General features: G+C 46.5%; 1 protein-coding gene across 1 annotated transcript in view; it reads right to left on the minus strand.

The window, feature by feature from the left end:
• PLPP7 (phospholipid phosphatase 7 (inactive)) overlaps positions 1 to 21,379 on the minus strand; it is a 114,909-nt gene extending 93,530 nt beyond the window's left edge. The window contains exon 1 of the mRNA XM_086924794.1: positions 20,499 to 21,379. Coding sequence (XP_086780920.1) covers positions 20,499 to 20,952 — 454 coding nt within the window. The 5' untranslated portion in view covers positions 20,953 to 21,379. The remainder of the gene's footprint in view (positions 1 to 20,498) is intronic.
• Positions 21,380 to 23,668: the final 2,289 nt, after the last annotated feature.

The following is a 23,668-nucleotide window of genomic DNA, read 5'->3' on the forward strand; positions in this document are numbered from 1 at the left end:
CCCATGACCCAGGGAGGACTCGGTGCTCCATCTTTTGAAGCATACTTTCTGGCGGCGCAACTCCAATGGTTTTCGTACTGGACAGCGGAGCGCCATATCGGGGAGACACTCACGGAACAGGGACGGATCCCCCTTCCAGCTTTACGCAGGCTACTACTGCCATGTACAAAGCCCTTACGTACACACCCCTTGCAGGGGACAGTTGCACGCACGTGTATGCTGAGGATCCACCGCATGTCCAAAGGGAAACCCCCGTACTCACCGCTACTTCTGCTGGTAGGCTTCCCCCCGTAATGACATGTATTATACCACCCGCGCCCTTCAGGTTTGGACTGACCACTCCGTTACGGACATTGCGTCCCTTTTTGATGATGGACAACTAATGACTTATGCCCAATTGACGGACCTATGCAACCTTCCTCCAGGGCAATGATTAATACACCGACAGCTAATAGACAGTAGCCGCTCGCTCTGGAACGCACAGGTGGGCGAACCCCCAACACACCATTATATATATGGGAGTGGGTAGACACCTGGTCACATGGTTATACAAGTCAGTCCGAGAGCTCATTCTCCGTCCCCTGGACACATTGCGACAGACATGGGAGGACGAAGTAGGTCGGGTATTTAACGACAGAGTGGGAAAGAGCCCTAGAGCATCCAAAGAAAGTCTCCAGAAACGCACGCTTTAGAAACATTCAATTCAATATACTCCATAGAGCATACCTCACCCCACAACATCTCCCCTGGTTCTATCCTGACACACACTTCGCCTGCCCCCAATGTCAGATCCCTGAAGCTGACTTCAAACACATGTTTTGGGATTGCCCAATGGTCCAACAATATTGGAACCAGGTGCACCACACACTCCAGGAGGTTACGAGCAATCTGACCCTGTCCTCCTGGGAAGCCAGTACCCTCGGGATGTTCCCCAAACGGAAAACCGAGGAGGTACCATGTCGATTCGCTTCCCTAGCCATTCTCCTAGCTAAGAGAGGGATAGCCATGTACTGGCGTGCCCCGGGTGGACCCCACCCCACCGAGGCAGCATGGATAGGGGCAATGAAGAAATGGGGGGCGGCGGAGGAGGAGGCGCTACGAGATGAGGAGGTGCGAGGTATGCGAAAGCACCCACTCCCCCAAGAAAGGGCGCAACTGATGCATCAATTTACCCACATAACAGCACAGCCACCCTCCCCAGCCGCCTCCCAGGCACAGTCCCCACTGGGCTCCCCGCAGAGACAGATAGAAGATAATGCGCGAGTAACTGCCGATACCTAGAAAGATCATTAAAATGACACCAACCCAACCTCCCCCAAGGGATACATAGAGATTCCCTTCCGCGAATGCCACCCATAAAGATCCTACCGCAGTCCACAGCACTTACCCAGAATAGAATTTTTCACACAAGAATCTCCGCAACACTATCCCCCAGTTCATTCCCCCTTGAGTTAACAGTTCCTCTCTGTATCGGAGGTTCCGATTCCGATACACAGTTTATGGGAATACACACACCCAAGGGCTGGTGAGAGACACCGCAAGGATATATGGAAGTGTCACATTGAATCCTTGGACACGCTGGACAATACTGAACCAATAGCCCAAACACTCCATAACGCTACGTCAGAGGGTGGGCTTGGGATAATTCCACAACCGGCAACCACTGAAAGCGTTCCAAGTGACCATATGTAGGAGGTCATTTCTCTCTTTCAAAATTGTATCTTGCCAATGTTTGTTGAATGGACACTCACCATAGATTACTGTATCTTTATCTTGAAACGATTTACGCTCACTGGGATACTTGATGTAATGTAATACAAAATCTCAATAAAAACATTAAAATAAAAAAGTTTAAAGTTGCTACTGATTTGTTTGCTTAAGAGTTGTTATAGATTTGAATATTATTACAGTATTGTAATACTGACAAAAACTGGCAGTTCGATATGACAGCACAAAAGTGCTGTTGCACCTATATATATATCTATATGGTATACTATGCATATTGTTTATGCTACAGAGAATTGTTAATGGAGAGGGCAAATATTTGATTACCCTAGAATGGGGACTTCAAATCAATCCTTGTTCTCATTGTAGTGCGTCCTCATACTCTGCTATCAGCTGGTGGAGATGTGATAATGGAAAGGGCAGTTTGCACACATTACTATATATGCTTGTAACTCTGGAGATGAGTTTTAGCAGAGATGTCTGTGCCTGTGCACACACTGCTACGCCTCATTGCCCCCATGGGGAGAGATCTGAGCGGACAAGTTGTGCTGGAGACAGGTGTTAGTGCAGAGGACAATGTTTCCCTACATAAAACTGTATATATCTGTTATGCTGGGAAGAGCTGTGAGTGAACAGGCACACCCATTCCCACACCCTGATTTATATGGTTATTTCCCTGGGGAGAGGTGTCAGTGGGGAGGCCAGTACTTGTTATACTTAGTATGAAATAGTGAGGTTTTACATGTGACAAGAGTACCATCCCCGCCCTACAATGCATACTTCTGAGACTGGGGAAAGGTGTGAGTGGAGACCCCTACTTTACACAATGGTTAATTTCATGCAAGATTTCACTGAAGAGTCCAGTCTCTCCCCATAGTCTCTTACACACAGTTGTTAGACTGTGGAGAGCTGTCAGTGAGATCCCAGTGTCTCCTTACACCATACTGTGCACTGTTATACTGTGAAGAGGTCTCATCGGAGAGTCTACGTTCCCCCCACACCCTACTAATAGGGACTATATGGCATAAATATTGTAATGGAAGTATAAATTCTTGCTCTAAAATAAAGTTCCCATATTTCGAGTCTCTCGCGAGATCGTAATAAAAGTAGTGATTGAACTTTTACAGACTTAAAGTAAATAAACGACTATCAATGTGTGCTCTGTACCAATGCTCATCTTGTTCAGACAAAACAAGTGGGGTTTTTCCATAAATCTAAGTGATTTATTTTTCTCCACAATTATATAATGGATTGCATTTTTCTTTTTAAATAAACACATAGTATTCTGGTGTATATAATAAACACACTGTTAGTATTCTGGTGTATATAAATTATACATACGACATCAATATATATTTAGTGTAAATGAATATATGTAAATGCCCCCTATCAACAGTACAATCTCGCAAGAGCAAACCAGGAAGCAATGTCCCCTCTGACTGCACGTGGGGGATTGCCTGCCCGGCTCTCACGTGAGCTGTGGAGAAGAGAAACAAGCATTGAAAATGCAACAGGTCTCGCCTTTGGTTAAGTTAAAGCCATTTGCTTCGCAAATGGTATTGTATAGAAAAGCAAAAGGCTTTAAGTTAATAAAAGGCGAGACCTATTGCTTTTTTAATGCTTGTTTTATATAGAGCAAACTTGACCCGAAGCCAGGTATCAGACCGCTTTACCTGAGCACCAGTTGCATTACAGACTGGAACGTTCATTTTTTAAAATGTTTTACTTGTCCTGTCAATTTAAATTTGCTATCGTGAATGATAAATTAGCTGTTGGAAATACAAGCTTTAGCTCACATCTTATTAAGTCCTGTGAGGTTAATCTCTGTTTGGGGCAGAACACTGATGCCCACCGACAGTGCTCTAATACAAGGCAGACTCCATGTCTATTAGATCCCGAAACAAGATTGTGTTAGCAATATACAGCCATGAACCAAGATTAATGAGCAAGCTGGCGTAATGGTGGTCATTCCTCACGTTCAGTTAAGTTAAGTTAATTGTACCTACCTCTAGTTGGCAGAGGTAGGTACCTATGACCAAATAGGGACCCTTGCGTCTAGTCAGAGTAAGGGGGTACACTCCTAAAATAAACCCTGCTCACCCCCTTGGTAGCTTGGCACGAGCAGGCAGACTTATCTCAGAGGCAGTGTAAAGCATTTGTGAATACATACTTTTATATAGACTTAACACAAGACCACAAACGACAAAAATCCACAATACCGTACTTTAAAAATGGTAGAAATAGCTTAGTTCTCTTTTAGATGTAAAATGTGACGCTTTAAGTTCAATGTACCTTTGGATGTGTAATGCTATACAACGAAAGTGTTGCAGGGAAGGTGATGCGTCGGTTCCTTACACGCAAGAACGGTGTTGCCTCGGGTCCCTACTGCTGCCTAAGTGATGCATCGGTTTCTTACTGCGCTTCCGTGGCGATGCAACTAGCAGCGCCATGATGCGATGAGGATCTGGTTCAATGACACAAAATGTGCGTCTTCTTCTTGATGCGACACGATGCGTGTACGCCCGATGGCCGTGAGATGACTCAACGTCGCGCTCCTCCGGTGATGCGACGGCGACACTTCTCCAGAGATGCGAGATGCTTCGGCGATGTGATGCGACAGCGGCAACACCCTTCTTCAGTGATGCAACGACAGCGGCTGCGGCACGCTTCTCCGTTGATGCGAAGGCGTCTGATGCAACGGCAACACTCTTCTCCGGCGATGCGAGGCGCTCCTGCGAGGTGAAGCGACAGCAACACCCTTCTTCAGTGATGCGACGACAGCGGCTGCGACACACTTCTTCTTCGTGATTCGCGCTTCCAGCTCCTTGTGACACGCAGTTCCTCAGGAGGCCCAACACAACAGCAGGCACTTCAAAAGAACTCTAGGGGAGCTGGTGGGTGAAGTCTGTTATCTGTGAGACTTCAGAAGGCGGCAAGCTCTATCTCAAGCCCTCGGACATCCTTTACAAGTTGAAATCAAAAGTGGCACAAAGTCCTTTCTCCTTTCTTCGGCAGTCAGGCAACCACTGCAGGCCAATCCCCCGAACAGCACTCAGCTTAGGGATAGTCTCCTCCTCAGTTTCTCTGGTTCCTCTCCTCAGCAAAGGTTCTTCTCGTTTCCCAAAAGAGATCCAAAGTTCTGGTGTTTGGGTCCCCTCTTTTATACTCCTTTTCCCTTTGTTCTCTGAAGGTGGAGAGGCCTATACCTAGTCCTGGAGCACTTTGTTGACAAGACTCCTTTCCTTTCACAGTGTAGGCCAGGGACATGGCTTGGCAGTTCGGGGTGGATTGTTCCCATGAGGCACAGGGTCAGACTGATTTGCATATGGCCATGTCTGAACTGGGGTGGTGGAGTGAGCTAAAGAATGGTGATAGATTAAATCCAGATCAGTTGACTAGGGGTGAGTGTTTGATTTGTTGCAAATGCTTCGTCCATCATCCACACCACAGGAGGTGGAGCCAGCATTGTGGAGGGAGGGCACAGCCCTATTCAGGTCCCAGATGCAACTCCTTCCACTCATCTACATGTATATCTCTCTATTCAGCCTTGTGCTGACTCACCCGGTCTTCTGGAATCCCCCATCCCCTGTTACTTAAATCCAGACAAGGAATACACAACCTGGCAGAGGCAGGTTTGGATAGTTAGGCAAGAAAATACCTAGTTTCTAAAAGTGGTATTTTCAAACACAGAATGTTAAATCCAACTTCACTAAAAGATGTATTTTATCATTCGGAGTTCAGGCATACTAAACTCGAATTTCCACCTAAACTCGAATTTCCACCTACTTCCCTGAGTCAGTTAGGATTATAAGGTGTAATAATCAAACTGCCCATTTTGGCCTCTGGGGAACAGGTAGCCTTGCAATAGTGAAAATAAAAAATGGCTGTAATTCACTATTAGGACATGCTACATACACCAGGGCATGTCCTACCTCTTACCTACAATGCACCCTGCCCTTGGGCCTACCATAGGGGTGTCTAATATGCAGACAAGGGAAGGTTTAGGGACTGGCAAATGGGTGCACTTGCCCAGTCAACATGGCAGTAACAGACTGCACACAGGCTCCTCAATGGCAGACCTGAGACACACTTTTACAGGCTGCTTCTGCGGGTGGCACAACCAGTAATGCAAGCCTATCACCAGCATTTGGTTTATCAGCCCTGGGCATACTCAGTGCACTGTACTAGGGTCTGACAAGTAAACCAAACCAACCAATCATGGAATCACTAATCCATACATCAATTTACCATAGGGAGCACTTGCACTGTGGCACTGAATAGCACTGGCACAGTGCCCAAAGCAGCTATAGCCAGCCAAAAAACACACGAGGCAACAGCAAATAATGGAAGGGAGAACCACACCAACTGTGCCAGGTCTAGCAATATATTTTACATTTAGGCACTTTTTTCTTCATACTATGATGTGGATGGGTAGTTTGAATGGTGAAATTGGAGGTTTTCTAGGGAGCATAATTACGTGGGTAGTTTTTACAGTTTTGCCGACAAATGTATTGGTGATTTTTAGAGTTTCTTTTTAGTGGTTGCAATTCTTGAAGTTGCTGTGATTTCTGAGTCACAAACAGTGTCTTAGTATCCTCCACTTTTACTCCTTTTGGCGTTCCCACACTTGAGTTGCCAACTTGTTAAGTGCTTGCTCTAGCGTTTCTGGCAACTTGATGTGCAGGCCGTCCTTTGGGTATTTAAAGCTTGCAGCGTCATGTTTGTGCAGCGGACGTGCTGAAGACAAGCCCATTTGTACCCACCCACGGCAAGCATGCTGCCCGTTTCACCTCTCAGTGGGGCCGCATCACATTGAGCTGTGAGACTTTGTTATTATTAAGATTTTCTCCTCTTAGCACCATTTGTCTCCCCTGCACTTTTAAACCTAGAAGCCTCAAAATGTGTCCTTCCTCATTTCATTAGTTCTGGTGCGACTCTGACAACTCATGGCAGTGACATGGAGGCTCCTTCTAATTAACACTCTCCTAACTGCTTGGATAAAAAATGTACTTAAACTGAGTCGGCTGTAGGTGTCCACTGCACCCTAGTCAATGCTTGTTCGCTGCTTGCCCACGGATTCGAAGTGCACATCTTGTTGTAAAAGGAAAAGTTGACTGCTTGGTTGTCACTGAAACTCATTTATTTATTTAAGAGTTTTATATAGCGCTAGCTAGAACCGAAGGTATCAGAGTGCTTTACAGCATTAACACGTGTAAGATAAATTAACACAGTTAATATGTACAGTGAGTCAAGACGCATTGCAGAGCATCTTCATAAAGAGCACATTGTCCTTCATAAAAGATGTTAACATAGTAGGGTGTAGGCTGTCTCATGACGCTTCACAGAAAATGTTGTTGTGAAAAGCACCATGACTTCTGGCGAGATTAACGAGGTACGGATTTAATGTCAAAGTGTCTGTGTGCTGCTATAGGCAGGCTTCGTTGGTTAGGCTTTAGCCATCTATTCGTGAGAGATCAATTAAGGAGGAGGTCTTTGAGCTGCGTTTTGAAAATTAGGTAGGAGGGATTGGTCCTGATATGGATTGGTATGGCGTTCCAGATTTTGGGCGCATTTCCTGCGAAGGAGCGAGATGCGTTTTTTTGCTTGTTTCGGAGGGATAAGGAGTATGGTGTTGGTACTCCTTAGGCTTCTTGTCTTACCGGCCTTCTGGAGTTTTGAGGCCAGGTAGGTGGGATTCCCTGTGTGCAGCGCTTTGTGTGTGAGGCAGGCAGTTTTGAAGTTGGCACGCAACTTAGATAAAGGGATACTCTGATTCTATGCTCTTGTTAGCTATACTCCAGGGCAGGCTCGCAACTAGAGCCACATTTCAGGGGGAGGGGGAACGGGGGGCATTACTTCCAGAGATGGGGCAGGACAAGAATTTCCAGAAGTGAAGTACGAGCTATCCTAATAGCCAATATGAGAATAACAAGCGACAAACTGCAATTTAAGCATATTGGACAAACTTGATATTGTAAAAAGCATGTTTTTTTTTATTTGACACTGTTCCTAGGATACTCACACTGCTCTTTGAAAAATAGATTACACTGTTCCTAGGCTACTCTCAGTGATCTTTGAAAAACAGATTGAGTGCACTGTCAATTAAAAACAGCTTCTATAAAGTTGAATCTAAAGCACATAAGCCATGTTAAAGGTATTTCCAGACAACACCCTTTTTGCCAATTCCCCGATTCCTTCTGTGCAGGACAAAGTGCTTGTGAAATATTTATAATTGAAAGTCCAGAAATATGCTCCTGCCCCATAAACTACTGAAGGCACAATATAGTTTACCCAATTTGATGTTGCAAAAATAGTCATGGCTGAGCTGCCCTTGCGTACAGGTCTATAAGTATTAGGCTTAGTGGCAGTGCCTAATTTGAGCCGGTGGGGTCCTGACTAATTTTTCCTCATCAGACTTTGCTCCACAACAAGAAAGAGAAAATTTCATTAATAAATAAATAAATGTGCTTTATAGAGACAAATAATTATCTTGCCAGGCAAAGCAGACAGCAGACAAAAAGACAGTCCGGTTCATTAGTCACTCTCAAGAGGCATTATCCCATCAATGGGAGACGAATGGGCAGGGAAGGACTGGCTTCCCTTCTGCTGCCACCAAATTGATATGGAAGGGCACATCAAGCATACGATGGTCACAGGTGGTGCCAACGTTGAAGAAGCAGGCAAGTAAGCAAACAAACCAGGCCAGATCTCAACATCCATTTTGAGTGCATCAACGTGAAACTTCTAGAAGAGTATAACTATTAGTTGATATAAAGGACAATTTGACGGAAGAAGCAAGGCTGTGTTCAGCAAAGGTCTTAACGTCGTAGATCATCCACAGGTTTAATTTGAGGAGAGGAATATTGCATAGTGCTTTGAAGAAGTTCACCACGAAAGTGAATGTTACCTGCCAAAACACTACAGGAACATGGGCTTCAATATACTCAATTAATTAATTTAAAAGTCACAGATTTCAACTAAGAAGATGGGGTTCATTTGTTTGATGCAGTTATGCAAAGTATCTTACTAAGATAAGGGGCACCCTGGAAATGGTGGACTGCAATTAGGCCAATCCAAAGGTGTGGAAAATAAATACAAACTTGGTGAACATTATCGGCGCCATCTTGCCCCTTTCCAAGCCCATTCGTGCGCGTAAGCGCAGCCATTTTGAGCACCATGGCCTCCCTGCCCCTCGCTGATAGCCAGCGCGTCTCTCTCTCTCTCTTAACCTCGCAAGCATTCCCCCGCACGCTGACAACCCCCGCTCTCTCATGCCTTGGGTCATAAACTCCTCTTCAGTGCAGCTTCACCACGGAATCCCATCCTGTTCCCAGCGCGACACCTCCCCTCATTCCTTTCATGGCCTCAGACCCTTTTGATGCAAACCCCCTTTTCCTGTGTCCCCGTTTGTCTTCCTTGTTCCCAGGTCGCCACCTGGCCCTGCGGATACTGTTTATTACCCCGTACAGTAGGAAGCTTCCCCTCCCCATCAAAAGACCCCCGAATCGATCAAAGCCCCCACCCCATGAGATCCGACCAACCCCATGCATTCCGTGAATCGGCGGAATGCCCTGCTGTGCGGCAACCATCACCTGTTGTGACCGGGGTGGGGAATCCAACTGTAAATGTATGTGGGAACGGGTCTGAAGGGGAGATTCCGAGGATGTTCTTTCAAGTACTAAAGTATTGCGAGAATGTGTTATGTGCAATAAAGGTCATAAACCCTAGTATAAGAGGCCAGGCCTCAGAGATGTGGTTAGAGCACCTCGTGACGATACTTGCTGTCTGAATTGATGTGTTCTCCTCCGGAGAAAATAAAATCCTCGTTTCCTGCCTTCCAGTCTCCAGCGCCTGCTTCTTCATTGATTAATATTGGTGGGTCATAGAGGCGATACCGCCGGGCAACATAAAAGGGTCTTTGGTTACCGGTTGTCTTTGGAACCCTTTTTAACAATTGGCGCCCAACGTGGGGCCCATCAGCGACTCGTGGATCCAGTGGGAGAGGTCCCGACGACAGAGTGAACGACTGCAACGATCGGAAGGTACCCTGTCCGATAGACCCTCGTCTGACAGCCGATCATCCGAACTTCACTGGTTCCGAAGAGACCTCTCTCGAGTGATCTGCGGTCCTGACTGGGAACCATCAGGAGTGCCACGAGAAGTACGAAGAGAAGAGGACGATCGGGCGCTGGATTCGGAAGACGAGAAACTGTCCATGCGGTCCGGGTAAGGTCGTGTAAACACGACAAATTGCGAAAGTGATAGATAATTGAAAGTGATTGATAATTGTTGAGAAAATACTAGTATTACTTTTTGTTAATTTATTGGAGATTCACTGTCTACAAACGGAGAAACAACAGGCTCTCCCTTTATAAACAGCGAAGGATAGGTACGCACCCGTCGGACCTATCTTTCTCCCCCACTGAACAATTGCCCCTTCCCCCCATTGATTAACTGTTATAGATTGTTTTCTGGAGATTCTCTGTCTGCAAACAGGGAAAAATAGGTCCCCTCTTTGCAGATAGTGAAAGGGTAGGTGACGCGAACTTTTTGCGAGCCTACTTATTCTTCCCATTGACCATATTGATTTTTTATTTTTGACCTAACATTGATTGCTCAGAATTGGTTCATGAGGTATTCACTACGTGCAAACAACGTAGAATAGAAATATTCTGTCTAGTCTTTGCGCGCAGTGATAAGATAGGTAGTGCTGACTATTATCCCATTGCGATCCGTCATGCCTGTCTTCTCCCCACTGGTTAGTAGCCTGTTTTACCCGGACCGCTTATTAGAGATGAACCATCCGGCTCCGCTGGAAGGCACCCCTAATAAGGACATGTTCATGAAGCATGGATTAATCGCTATAGCCTACAGTGAACTATGGCATAAATATACGAAAAAGGATCGAGAAAGTCAGTGGCCACTGAGAGGATCCTTTGATCTTGACAAAATAGAAACGGTAGAAATAGCCCTTCGTAGGAATGAAACAACACCTATTATGCTCGATAGTCTCGGTATGTGGCGCAAAGAAGCTGCACGACGAAGGGAAGGCGACGAATTTAGAAAAGGTGAAGGGACACGACGGACAACCCTCCAAACGTCTAGTAGGCAAAGGGAAGGGCCAGCGATGGCACAGTCCCGAGGAGTAGACATGAAAAGCGAACGGTGTAAAGGGATGTGCCGACAAGCCAACCCCGGAACACAACGACCCGAAGGTAATCCCCCGGCACTATGCACAGGACGAACAGATGTAAAACAAAACCAATGTGCTTTCTGTAAATGTCTTGGACACTGGAAAGCCCAATGTCCGACTTTGCAGAGCATAGGTAAGAATGGAGGGTCGACAGAAAGGACAGGCCGACAGAAAGGGAAAAGGCACGAAATAAAAACCAATCAGACTAGTATGGACAGGACAGATAGGACCACCACGTTTGATTATGCTCGGTGGCACAGATTTCGTCAGACCAATTTTAACGACATGTTAGAGTTCTGGGACTGATTGCTCTCTGTTGCTCCCCCACTCTGAAAAACAAACACAACTGCAGGTCAGTGTAAACAACCCCCCGTTAGAGAAAAGACTCAAGAAAGCCAAGCGTCTATTATATAACTTAAGGATTTAATTACGGTAAAACACACAACCAACAGTAAATAGAATAACTAGTAGAACTCTCTAAAAAAAAAAAAACAAACTTTACTAATAGAAAAAAATACAAAACATATTATGCTCACTCCGGAAGTCTTCCAATGTAACAGTTCGATGGTCCCGCCCATCCGAAACACATAGCACGTGTGGGGCGGGGCCTGCCAGCAACCATGGGCCAAAAAGAGATCGCTGGCGAGAAGGTACTGGAGACTCCACACAGCAGGCAATGAAATGGTCTTCCCATACTACCCTTCCAGGGATGGCGTCCCCCGGACCGCGAGTAGGGAGGGGGCGGATGAAAATGACCCCCTCCCTTGTATCTCCTGGTCCGGCCATCACGAATTTCTCCATCGAACGGATGCAGGGTGGGCAGGGAGGAAGAGGCGACGCGGACGAGCCTCTTCCACCTCCACAGGTAGGAGGCTTCCCTGCCCTGGCCCGGCGCCGATGTCCTCCAGCCGGGCGACGGCCATATACCTACGCTGCACAGGACACATAATGCCCGACTGGTATATTTTCTCAGCACAGGACATACAATACCCGACTGGTATATTTCCGCAACACAGGACATACAATGCCCGACTGGTATATTTGCGGAGCACCGGATGTACAGTGGTCCCCCAAGAGTCGGAATCAGGGGCGTAGGGTGGTCATCATGTGCGCCCCTGATTCAAAGGGACGGCGAAGGATGCGCCGGGAGAGGGAGGCGGCACAGACAAGCCTCCCTCACCTCCCCAGATGAAGGCTCCACTGCTGCACCCTGGCGCCCCGAACCAAAATGTCCTGCTCCAGCAGCATGATGCTCTATCCTTCGCCATCACAGGAAGTTTCTTCCACTCCTGATGGATACGACAAAGGGTGGCTGCCGCAGGATCTCAAAATGGCGTCTGGGCCCTCGAAAGGCGGGTCTAGGCCGCTGGAGTAACTTTGTCCGAAATTGCAACTCGGGCACTTGCCCACCTGGGCGCAAGCCCCCACCATCGACAAACATCCCCTCGACTTTGAAGATTCTACCAAAGTCCCAAAAGCCCTCGGCCCCTTCAGGCTTCCGGTGAGGAACAGTTGCATTGATCTCAAATGACATAACCACGGCAGAGCAACAAGATGGCGGTGCTCTCGTGTTTGCATCAGCTTCCGTCTGAACAACCCAGGAACATTATGGGCTAACGAACTCGAGCAAGTTCCGGCTGAACATCAACATGACCCGGTAAGAGAGACTCTACCCCCTCCCTCTCTTGATTGACGGTCCACACCACCAGCCCCTCTGTTAGCACAGTTTTCTTTTGAACTGCCGAAAGGGACTCTGGTCCAACCGCCAATTGTCGGGGATATTTTGCCCCTGATGCTACTTCCGGACTAAACCGGCCTCGCCCAAAATGGCGCTGGTATCAATGGAAACTAACGGATGCCTCGTGGTGTTCCTTAGCTAATGAAACTTGATGTACTAAGATATATATATATATATACGAACCATTGCGCACTCGATGTTAAAGGGAGGAGGGTTCACTTGGCGAACATTTAAGAAGGGTTCCGTAAAATGTTGATTTCAATGAACAATTTATTTTTGGTATTTGTTGTAACTGATACATAACGTCGCTCATGATGCACACCCGCGGTTTACATCTAGGAAATGTGATTACGATGAGCTTGACTGTGTTTCCATTTATGAACTGAAATGCCCCTGATTCCTTCGTCACGCAATGAAATGTTTTTGGTTACTTGCAAATAATTAATTAGACCTTTTTTACATGTTCTTGTGCTACAAAATAACCCCCTACTGTATGTGCTTCCATCGACGACATGTCAGACCAAAATATGAATTGCGCTCTCACATTTTACGTACTGAATAATTCTACAAATAAAGGTCTTAAAAAGCTATGGATAGGCATCGCATACTTTTGTAAATGCGGGTATCGGTGGGAGGGTTTTTCTGTGCGCAACTGTTCTGCTCTTTTTTTAAGGTTATCCGAGAAATGGTTGTTCGGCCCTGGGTTGATGGTCGAATCGAAGGTATGATACGCTGCCTCCAAGATATGCGACTAAGCTCAGGAACTGACGTATGAAGAAGGACCTCGACTTCTGAGAATGGGTAAAGTAAAACGGTGTAATCGATAAAATGTTATAAAGATATGGTGGTCGAAGGTACTAAGGTACAGGGTTGAACGAAGAACTGATATGCCTTAGAACATCACAGCTTTGGGAATGATTTAGGGATCCCGATGGCCGGATACATCTACAAAACCGGGTACCTCACGCTAGGCACCTCTGATTCCTCTTTTTAGCGTTTTCACTACACACGATCCTTAATGCCATCCTCGAACCTCCCCATGAACCACCTATCACATTGCCTGCCCCCATGACTTTAGGAAACCAAAACCCTAAGGGATTATATCCCGAAGAGATAAGTACGAGTATGTGGTAAGTAAAGGACTTTCGTGCCCATACACTTGATGTGTTCGAATGATGTCCCCCTACCTCCCCTTTTTCCCCCTTTTTCCCTCTGCAGGTTACATTAGAATCCCGATTGGAGTATCATAAGGGATCTGGAACCACGTCACGCCCGATGCATGAAAACGGACTACCGCTGCAAGACGACACAAAAAGGACGCCCTACCCAATGCACGACCTTTTTGTACTAGATCTAATGCTTTTCTGTCCCAAAACTGCATGCTTTTTTACATCCTAACACAGACCCGAAACGTCTAACGTTGGGTAACGCACTGAATAGCCCAAACAATACACGGTCATTCTCTATGTCCCATGTGTACTGTTTTGCCTATTGTCTCTCTCTCTCTCTCTTTCTCTCTTTCTCTCTCTCTCTCTCTCTCTCTCTTTCACCCCTCCACACTTTCCCTCTTCCTAGCGACTGGCACCTAATTGACGAACCTGGTGCACCTCCTGATTGGCCCCAAATACCACAAGTATTTGCACAAATTTGTCCTAAATAAAATTGTATCGGTACCACGTTACTACCTCTCCTTTTCTACTAAAATATGGATGAAATTTAAATTGGCCGATAGGAAAGGGACAGGTAAGACGACTAAGGTTCCCTAAATTTGACCCACTCTCAGGGAACTATTTGTCAGTGGCTTCTATGATAAAATGTGTCTGTGGTAATGCGACCATCCCCATTGAAAATTGTCTCCGTACCCCAAGCTGTAAGAAATGATCGAGACACCCCCATCTACCCAAAATGCCCCCAGTTTGGTATCAGCTGCCCTGAACGAGAACTTGAAAAACGCCCCTTGCTCCGATTCGCTGTGTTCCTAATCGTTTTTCATAAGATCCCACCTTCCCCGAGGATAAGTTTAATAATTATCGCAAACCACCCCCCGAGTTTTTGTAGTAACCAGGTTGCGAGGATTTATATAGAAAGTTAGAAAGATGTATGCAAAGTTAAAAATTAGATCGAAAACCGAAAGACCCTGTTGCTGTAAGCCTTGCTGAAAATAAGATGTTTTGATGTAATGAAGACTTGTTTAGCCTATGTTCATCCCTCAGAAGGATGCCTATCAGACTATGGTGAATAGCACGTTGCACTTTTTGTAAAATACAAGGCCCTGAAGACCAGCCTAGCCTTGCAAGACTCGTACTAGGGAAATGGGTCTCTGCCAGAAGAACTGACATCTACTATAATAGACATATGACAAATGAACGTTATAATCATCAAAGCGTCAAAGAATTAGCCAACAAAAGGAAGTTGTAAGGAATCCAGCAAATCCATCATCAATTGTTTATACGTAAGCCGCAAAAATCTCAAATGTAGCGAGTGCTTACCCCTGTTGCTTGGTGTTGGGAGAGAAAATAGATTTATGTAATTACCTTTTTCTGCAAAATCTCTAAAGACTGTCTTTTCAACACTCATTTAAGGGTATCACTGTCGGAGGGGAAAGAGACCGGATGTGGGAGCACGCGGCCTGACTGCGGATTGTGGAACATCAGCGACGGAGGCCGAGGCGAGACCACAGCAGTAAGGAGTCGCAGGACGGGGCACTGTTTCAAACAAAGCTAAGGAAAGGGCTGACCTGAAGCCCCTGCTCTATGATCAACGTGTGCCAAAAAGTCCCCGCTCTCTGAACATGGTTACGGACCCGCCTGTCGCAAACCCTCCGTCCCCCTGATCTGTTCCCGACTTGGCCTTGCTCCATCCCCTCCTCCTCCGACCTACCATAAGGACTGTTCACACCCGCACCTTTCCACCCGAACTCCCAAGTTCCTCCAAATTCTACTGAGCTACCCAGAGAAGAGTACTCCCTGCGTCAGAAGGGAGGGAGCTCCGACTAAGTAGACCACGAACTATGTTAAATCCCAGAACGGTGACCTACAACTCCACCAAGGGTCGCCCCCGAAGAAAAGATAAACAAAGTCTGTGGTTCTGCCCGCTACCAAGCACCCTGAAGATGATGGAAGCAACAGGAAATGCCCACCACAGAGACTCAAGAAACGAACAGATCTCACAATTCTGGAACAATTGCACTTTCCATTGCAAAATCTATGCTCTGCATTACGGAGGAAGATGCACCTGCTCCAAAACCGTAACGCATTTCTCCTACGAGGTCTGACGAAAACCAAACAGAATGCACCCCTACCCGCAGACCCCCAACGACTCAATCCACATGAACATTTCTGTTGATAGGTAATCCAGGTGCTCAACAGTGCCGACAGAAGACGACAAAGGACAACGAGAACTCTGATATATATATTTTTTACTGTATCTCATTTCTCTCCCAACCACCATTGGACTGACTATGCACCCGCCGTATACAAAAAGGACTTACTTATATGATAACTTACCAGTTCTTATTCTATGATCTGTACCCAACGCCCTCGCTACATAATTCTAGTCTGATATTGCATTACGATGACTTTTTCTGCAACCAACTTAACGATGAACCCGCCTACTAAATGATGAGATTTTTCAATATGATGTTTATAATGTGATGTTTATGTACAGTTCTTTCGCCTAAGTCTCCTCTCCCTTACTTATGATCGCTGCATATAGGTGTAGATAGGAAATAGGCCAGCAAGATGTCTTGGAAATGTTAAAGGGAGGACTGTGGAAAATAAATACAAACTTGGTGAACATTATCGGCGCCATCTTGCCCCTTTCCAAGCCCATTCGTGCGCGTAAGCGGCAGCCATTTTGAGCACCATGGCCTCCCTGCCCCTCGCTGATAGCCAGCGCGTCTCTCTCTCTCTCTTAACCTCGCAAGCATTCCCCCGCACGCTGACAACCCCCGCTCTCTCATGCCTTGGGTCATAAACTCCTCTTCAGTGCAGCTTCACCACGGAATCCCATCCTGTTCCCAGCGCGACACCTCCCCTCATTCCTTTCATGGCCTCAGACCCTTTTGATGCAAACCCCCTTTTCCTGTGTCCCCGTTTGTCTTCCTTGTTCCCAGGTCGCCACCTGGCCCTGCGGATACTGTTTATTACCCCGTACAGTAGGAAGCTTCCCCTCCCCATCAAAAGACCCCCGAATCGATCAAAGCCCCCACCCCATGAGATCCGACCAACCCCATGCATTCCGTGAATCGGCGGAATGCCCTGCTGTGCGGCAACCATCACCTGTTGTGACCGGGGTGGGGAATCCAACTGTAAATGTATGTGGGAACGGGTCTGAAGGGGAGATTCCGAGGATGTTCTTTCAAGTACTAAAGTATTGCGAGAATGTGTTATGTGCAATAAAGGTCATAAACCCTAGTATAAGAGGCCAGGCCTCAGAGATGTGGTTAGAGCACCTCGTGACGATACTTGCTGTCTGAATTGATGTGTTCTCCTCCGGAGAAAATAAAATCCTCGTTTCCTGCCTTCCAGTCTCCAGCGCCTGCTTCTTCATTGATTAATATTGGTGGGTCATAGAGGCGATACCGCCGGGCAACATAAAAGGGTCTTTGGTTACCGGTTGTCTTTGGAACAATTTTTAACAAAGGAGCAACGTATAAGGGAAGTTATGCAGGGGCACAAACACATTGGAAGTGTGGCAGAAAAGAATGAAGTGCTATGAAATACTGCCCAACTGGTCACAAATAATGGCAGAGTGAGGGCAACTTTAGACTCTGCAGGCCTTGGAATGCAAGATCACAGGGCCAGCTACTAAGGCAGACTTTGCATTTGCAGCCCAAGCTGACCAGAGGATGGCCACCATAGACACGTAACAGTAACATTTTGCAAGTTAAGCCATAAGTATATGTGATGGGGGCAGTACCTTAGAAGGCCCAAGAATGGCCTAAAAATTGTGGACTTGGAATGGCAAATAAACCAAATGGATTGGAATAACCTGAACTTGCTAAGTTTGACTCATTAATCATGAAAGTATGATATTTGTCTGCCAGCTAGCGGAGTGTTTTAATTCTATGTGTAGATCAATGAATCTGCGGACCGGTTACTTCAAAGCTGTTATACTAAGGGCCTGATTACGATGTCAGTCAAACATGAAACTGCCCGATTCCTTGTCGAATTCGGTTCCTCCTGACCGATTATTATGCTTTCGAACACTGATCGGAAGGACTCCCATTGACTTCAATGGGAGCCTGTGTTCTGACTAACAACACAGGGTCCTATAGTAAAAATGGGTGTCTGCAGAAATTATTGCACCCTGTAGCAGGCACCCTATGGTGCCTGTCACACTGTACAGGGGGGGTCCCTTGGGTACTCCCTCAACCCTAAACCGGAGGCCCTAAGGATGATGGGGGTTGGGGGGGCTGCTAGGAGCCCCCAAACTCAGTTTCCAAAAGCCTTTTTGTGTCGGACAGACAGAGTTGGAAAGGCTGCTGGAATCCTACATCGTAATCGGTCGGTCGGACAAAAACGCTGTCCGTAGAGCTGTATGAATCAGCTCTGACTAACTCAGATTCTCCGAATGCCGTTCGGAACCGATTCGGAATGACGGAACGGTTCCCCTTCCGACTGCGAGTATCGAAATCAGTCGGAAACAATTCCAACCGACCGATTACGATGGGTTCAGACTTTTTAAGCGTCTTACGTGGTCAAACTGTTTATTATCAACAATTGTATAAAAACACTCTGAGCATGATCGTATGTTACCGGTACACCAGTATTGGTATTATGGTTAATGGAGTTCACTGAATTAACATGCAGATGCATTGGCGGGAAATGTTGAGCACTGGGCCAATTGGGAGAGAGCTAGGAAGGAATGTATGTTGATAAGGGGGAGGGGTTATGAGATAACGAGTGTGGTTGGAATAAGGAGGAAGATGGAAGGCTTTAAAATTCTCACAGCAGTGACGGGAAGAATTACGTTGTTTTTTGCAATGGGTTTTAAGATCGGGTGAAGAAGGGGGAGTATTTGAGTTAAAATGGAATATAAGTAAGGAATGGTAAAGGGAAGGAGGGTACCAGCATACGTGGGTGAAGAGATTGGCGCAGAGGGAGAACTGTTCGAGATGAATATACCGCTGAAGAAATTTCGCATGGTTAGAAAATAAATGAAGAATAAGTTGCATTCAATACCGTGTTTAATTTGAACATGCGATTGTGTTGTTTGCAATAGTAATGGATAATTGTTATTTTTATCATTGTTTGTAGTGACCCCTGACGAAGGGCGCTCCAACTCCTGAAATACATTGGGATTTTGAAAAATAAAGCACTGTTTGTGATGAACCCTGCATTACTCGTATTTTAACATGAGGTCCGGATGGGCACTGTTTAAATATTAGAAATTTGGAGAAAAAAAAGGCTAACTATTCCGTGTGTGGATTCGCAATTGAAGACAAGAAGTAAAGGAAGTTTAAAATGGAGAATATGGTTTAAATGGAGAACATGGATGAAAATGAAAAGTATAAATGATCGCCTAAACGTTGGCATATCGCAGTGCGTTTGGAGGGGGCAAGATGTTGTCCTCAACTTTGTAGTTTATTGTTCACTTCAGTGGTACTTGGGCATGCCACTACACCACTCAGCACACATTAAGGAGTACTGGGATTACATTGAAAGAAACTGGAATATAAGGAGTGCATCCCCACCCCGAGTGAAGAAAACGTGGTTGCAGTGCAAGGTGGCTTGCTGAAAGAGTGATCACTTCCAGAACCTGATATTGGTTGTTATGTGCCAAGCTGATCAACACTGCGGGTCTACCCTCTAAAGGATCAAAACACTTTCCTCAAGCAAACTAAAAGGACAAACTCTTAGATGAAGGAGTACACCAAAGCTGCTCCTGTCAAAACCATTCTTCTAAATAGCTCATTATAAGCTGGGAAGAGCTTGGAGGCAAGTGAGATATGGGCCAAAACATTTCTGTTATAGTTTGGGAGAGGTTTGGATTGAACGTAAGATTCCAGGACAATGATTGCGCATCATTTAAATACTGTGACGCGTGCAACAGTCTCATAGTTAAGATCAGGTGACCGCCTCAAACCAAAATGGAGTGTCTCTATACTGAAGACCAGATGCCACTCCTGAACTCTCACATGAAGGACAAGAAAACTGCTCTTAGGGATAGGGTAGAGTAACTCCTCACATTTAGCGGCACAAGTTATGCAATATGGTAAAGCCAGAATTTTTAATGTCACACTTCATACACTTTTAAACTAAAAAAAGGATGACTCCAATATTAACAATCACAAGACAGAAGCACTCCTATCTCACAGGTAAGAAAAGAGATATCCAAACTCACAACCCTGACAGCTTTCCATGTTCAGAACAGAACCTCAATCTCATGCTTGACGACGCCAAGTTCATACTGGAAGGAGGATGGTTCCAATCTCACATTCAGAAGAGGGTGGTTCCAATTTCACACTTCGCGAAGGTGGATTCCAACCTTACACACTCAGGAGAAAAAGGCTGAACCCCCAGAATATTTATATGCCTAAATTGTGCTTTCTCCGTTCCAGTCTCATGACCAAGATTACTCTCAGGAGAAGAAACTGAACTCTCAGAATCTTTATAGGTGTCGAATGTGATCTCTCCCAAATAGTTACGTTTTGGAGTTGTCCTGGTATGTTTCACCTATCCCAACTGCACCAAAGTACCAGAGTAGAATGATATCTTAAGTGAAGCCCAGAACTGGAAAACAGGTGTCACGAGTGAAACGGAATCTCTTGCCAAACAGAAGCATGCCCCCCTATAGAGCTGAATCATCAGCACTCAGCGGAGAAGGAAGCCAACTTACCCAGGAAGAGGTTCAGGAGCACCTCCTGCCCAGCCAGGGTGCTGCTCCTCCACAGGCAGATGATAACACCCCCCAGCCAGGGGATTCCGTGCCCGGTGACCCCCAGGAGTTTGACCATAGAGCGGGCACTGCCCCAAGATGAGGCACTGCTGGCGCACACCCCTATCCTCTTGGACATGCAGATGTCGATGGCCAACATAGAGTTCAGGGCGATGCCCTTGAAGGAAGGGTTCAGTTGTATGCAGTCCTCCTCGGGCAGCTGCTGGGACTGCCGGCGGTCTTTGCTGGTGCCCTCATTGGGCGATGCGAACTGAGAAAACTGCGCGCTCTGCTTCCTGCTCGAACCCCGGTTCTCTGGGTTGCCTCGCAAGGGCTGGTTCAAAGACATAAACTCTGGTCTGTTCAGGACATTATTCCGGTCCCTGGCTCGAGATCTGCTCTGAGGGGCAGGCATGGTAAGCTGTGCCTTCCCAAACCTGCTGTATTAAAAAAAAATACAGGGAAATGCTATATCTTTTTTCTTTAAAGTATTTCCTTTACAGTTAAAGAAGCGAAGCTGAAATATATTTCTTTTTGAGCCTTCATATATTTGGAATGCCTGCTGCAGCCCCAGCTCCTGCTGCTTGCAACAGACTCGAGCAGATAAATATAGAGTGAAAGGTATGTCCATGCTGTTTACGTTCCTCTCCCACCAAGCTTGGGGAAACTGTGGCTGGCCCCGCCGTCCACCAATCAGGCTCTGACAGGACTGCCAAATAGCCAATCGTCGCCGCGCAAAGGTAGAGCCGTGCAGGATGAGGATGTTTGGTGGGCTCGGCTCTGGGTTATTTAAACCTCGTCTCTGGCTCAGTACCGATGGGGCGTGAGTGACGGATGACGGGGATTGTAGTTTCAAAGCAGGCCTCCTTCCCGTCCCTCTTAATCCCGTCCCCTGGCAGCTGCTGCTGGCCCCCTTCTGGGATCTAAATCAAGTGTCGTGTGTCCCAAGACAGCGAGGAGGGCCGGTTGAGTGAGGTCAGCACACAGCCGCTCCCTACTCTGGTTACATCACATGTGCCAACTGCAGCTCTTTTGGAAGGACCATCCTCACTCGAGCGCCCACCCCCTTCGCCAACAACAAGCAGAGCAGACCGTAACCGGGGGCCAGTCCTGTGCAGACCCCCGCTATTACTAGCAGGCGTGCCATTTTCACGGTAGAATCTGTATGGGAATAAAAGTTCCATGTCAAATGGGCAATTACGCGTGCAATACTTTTAACCAGGTCCAGTCTTTTAATCAGCGTCACTGTGGAACACGTCATTTTGAATTTAATATAACTGGTTGTGATTTTAACCTAATATTATTAGACTTATTAGGTAAAAAGCCATAATTGGTAAAGGCGTCGTACATAACACAGGTCTACTTGGCAGCAGTGCAGACTGCAGAGCAGTAGCGGGGCACGAGTGCAAGAATCAGGAATACATATACTGCACTATGCAGTATTCTTGATTCTTGCCCTCGTTCTCCACTACTGCTCTGGAGCTGCAGTCCCAAGCAAAGGCTGGTTCAGTTCCAAGAGTAGCATGTGCCAGTACACGTTTTCCCTTCCGGTGCTGCACGGTTATTGTAATACTGTCACAACCCTCACTTGCGATTCTGTCCACAGTGCATGGCTTTTCTTGTAATGCTGAGAAAAACATATTGTCACAAAAGCGAGGCTTAGTTTGTGTCTCTGTTCTCACTGCAAGGTTTTAATCTGGTTATATTTCCAGTTCATGTCTGCGCTTTTGGGTCTGGCCCCAGTGCATGGCTCTTCTTGAAACACAAGCTTCAGTGCAAGCCTTCAGTTGTGGTTCTGCCTTGGCGTGTGTATCATTTTATCTAGTACTGTTTCCAATTCACCCCCTTCACTTATGATGGTGTCTTCAAATTATAGATTATTTGTATTAGGCAGGGGCGGATTGGCAAGGCGGGCATTCGGGAATGGGCCGAAGGGCCGGTGCCTCAGTGCCCTCTGTGGGCCGTTTTTTTCTCCCCTGTCCCAGTCCACAGAGAGTGGACTAGGAAAGGGGAGAAAAAAAACGGCCCACAGAGTGCACGGAGACAGACAGAGAACATTAAAGCAGCCTCGCTGTGCGGCCAGACAGCGATTTTCAGCTGTGGGCTCTCCTTCACCCCAGCCCTGCCAAGCAATAAAGCTGAGGCTGGGCTGGGTAGGGGTGATTGTTTGCAATAATCGGCCTCCCTGGGGGGCAGGTGTTTCTCAGGCCTTTGAGCCATTTGCACCTCGGCCCCCTGGCGCCCATGCAGCCCAGAAAGGGTGTTAGTCTTAACACCTCGCCCACAGCCCTTCACATTCAGGGCATAGTGGGGGAGGAAGAATGGGTCTTGCTGTGGGGGCCTGGTGATGTTTGGAATTGTTTTGTGTTATTTATTTATTTATGCGATTTTATATAGCGCAGACTTTACCGAAGGTGTCAGAGCGCTTCACACTAGGAACAGCAATAATACACGAGGAGAAAATTATAAGTGGACAAATTACAAAAGCAAACGTTGTTACATGAATCAAAAGAGACAATAGTGAGCAACCAAAATACAAGAGGAGCAAATGATACATTACAGGAGGAAAAAGTGATATGTGTGCAGGTTACAAAAGCGTACAAATTACAAGTAGAGGTATAATACTGCAATAAATGACAGACACTCCAGCACAAGAACAAACGTTACGTAGGCAATGGTGGCACTTGTGCAAGTATCTAAAGCTAACAAAAGTGAGAGGAGCAAACAGTGTGTTACAAGAGAAAAGTGACTTGTGCAAGTTACAAAAGGGTACCATACACAGGTACAAGGGTAATACTACAGTAAATGGTAAACACTCAAACTGCCAGAACACACTGGGAAAGCACTCCCCATGTACCAGCTTCACCTCAGCCTCCCCCCTGGCTACCTGGCTACCTTGGATGACCCAGAAAGCTGTGTTTTTTGCTCCCCTGCCAGGACATTTTCCCAAGGCCTGGAGGGTTGATTAATTTACTAATTGCAGGGGCCTTACCTCTGTTCATGTGCTCCTGAGCTGAAGGTCTGGGGAGGGCTGAGTAGGTTAGTAATAGCAGGGGCTTTGCTGCTTTTCAGGTGCTCCTGTGCTGGAGGGCTGGAATAATTTTGTGACAAAAAGGGGCCTTGCTATTTTT

Source organism: Lissotriton vulgaris, chromosome 5 (genome assembly GCF_964263255.1).
Source record: "Lissotriton vulgaris chromosome 5, aLisVul1.2, whole genome shotgun sequence".
NCBI lineage: Eukaryota > Metazoa > Chordata > Amphibia > Caudata > Salamandridae > Lissotriton > Lissotriton vulgaris.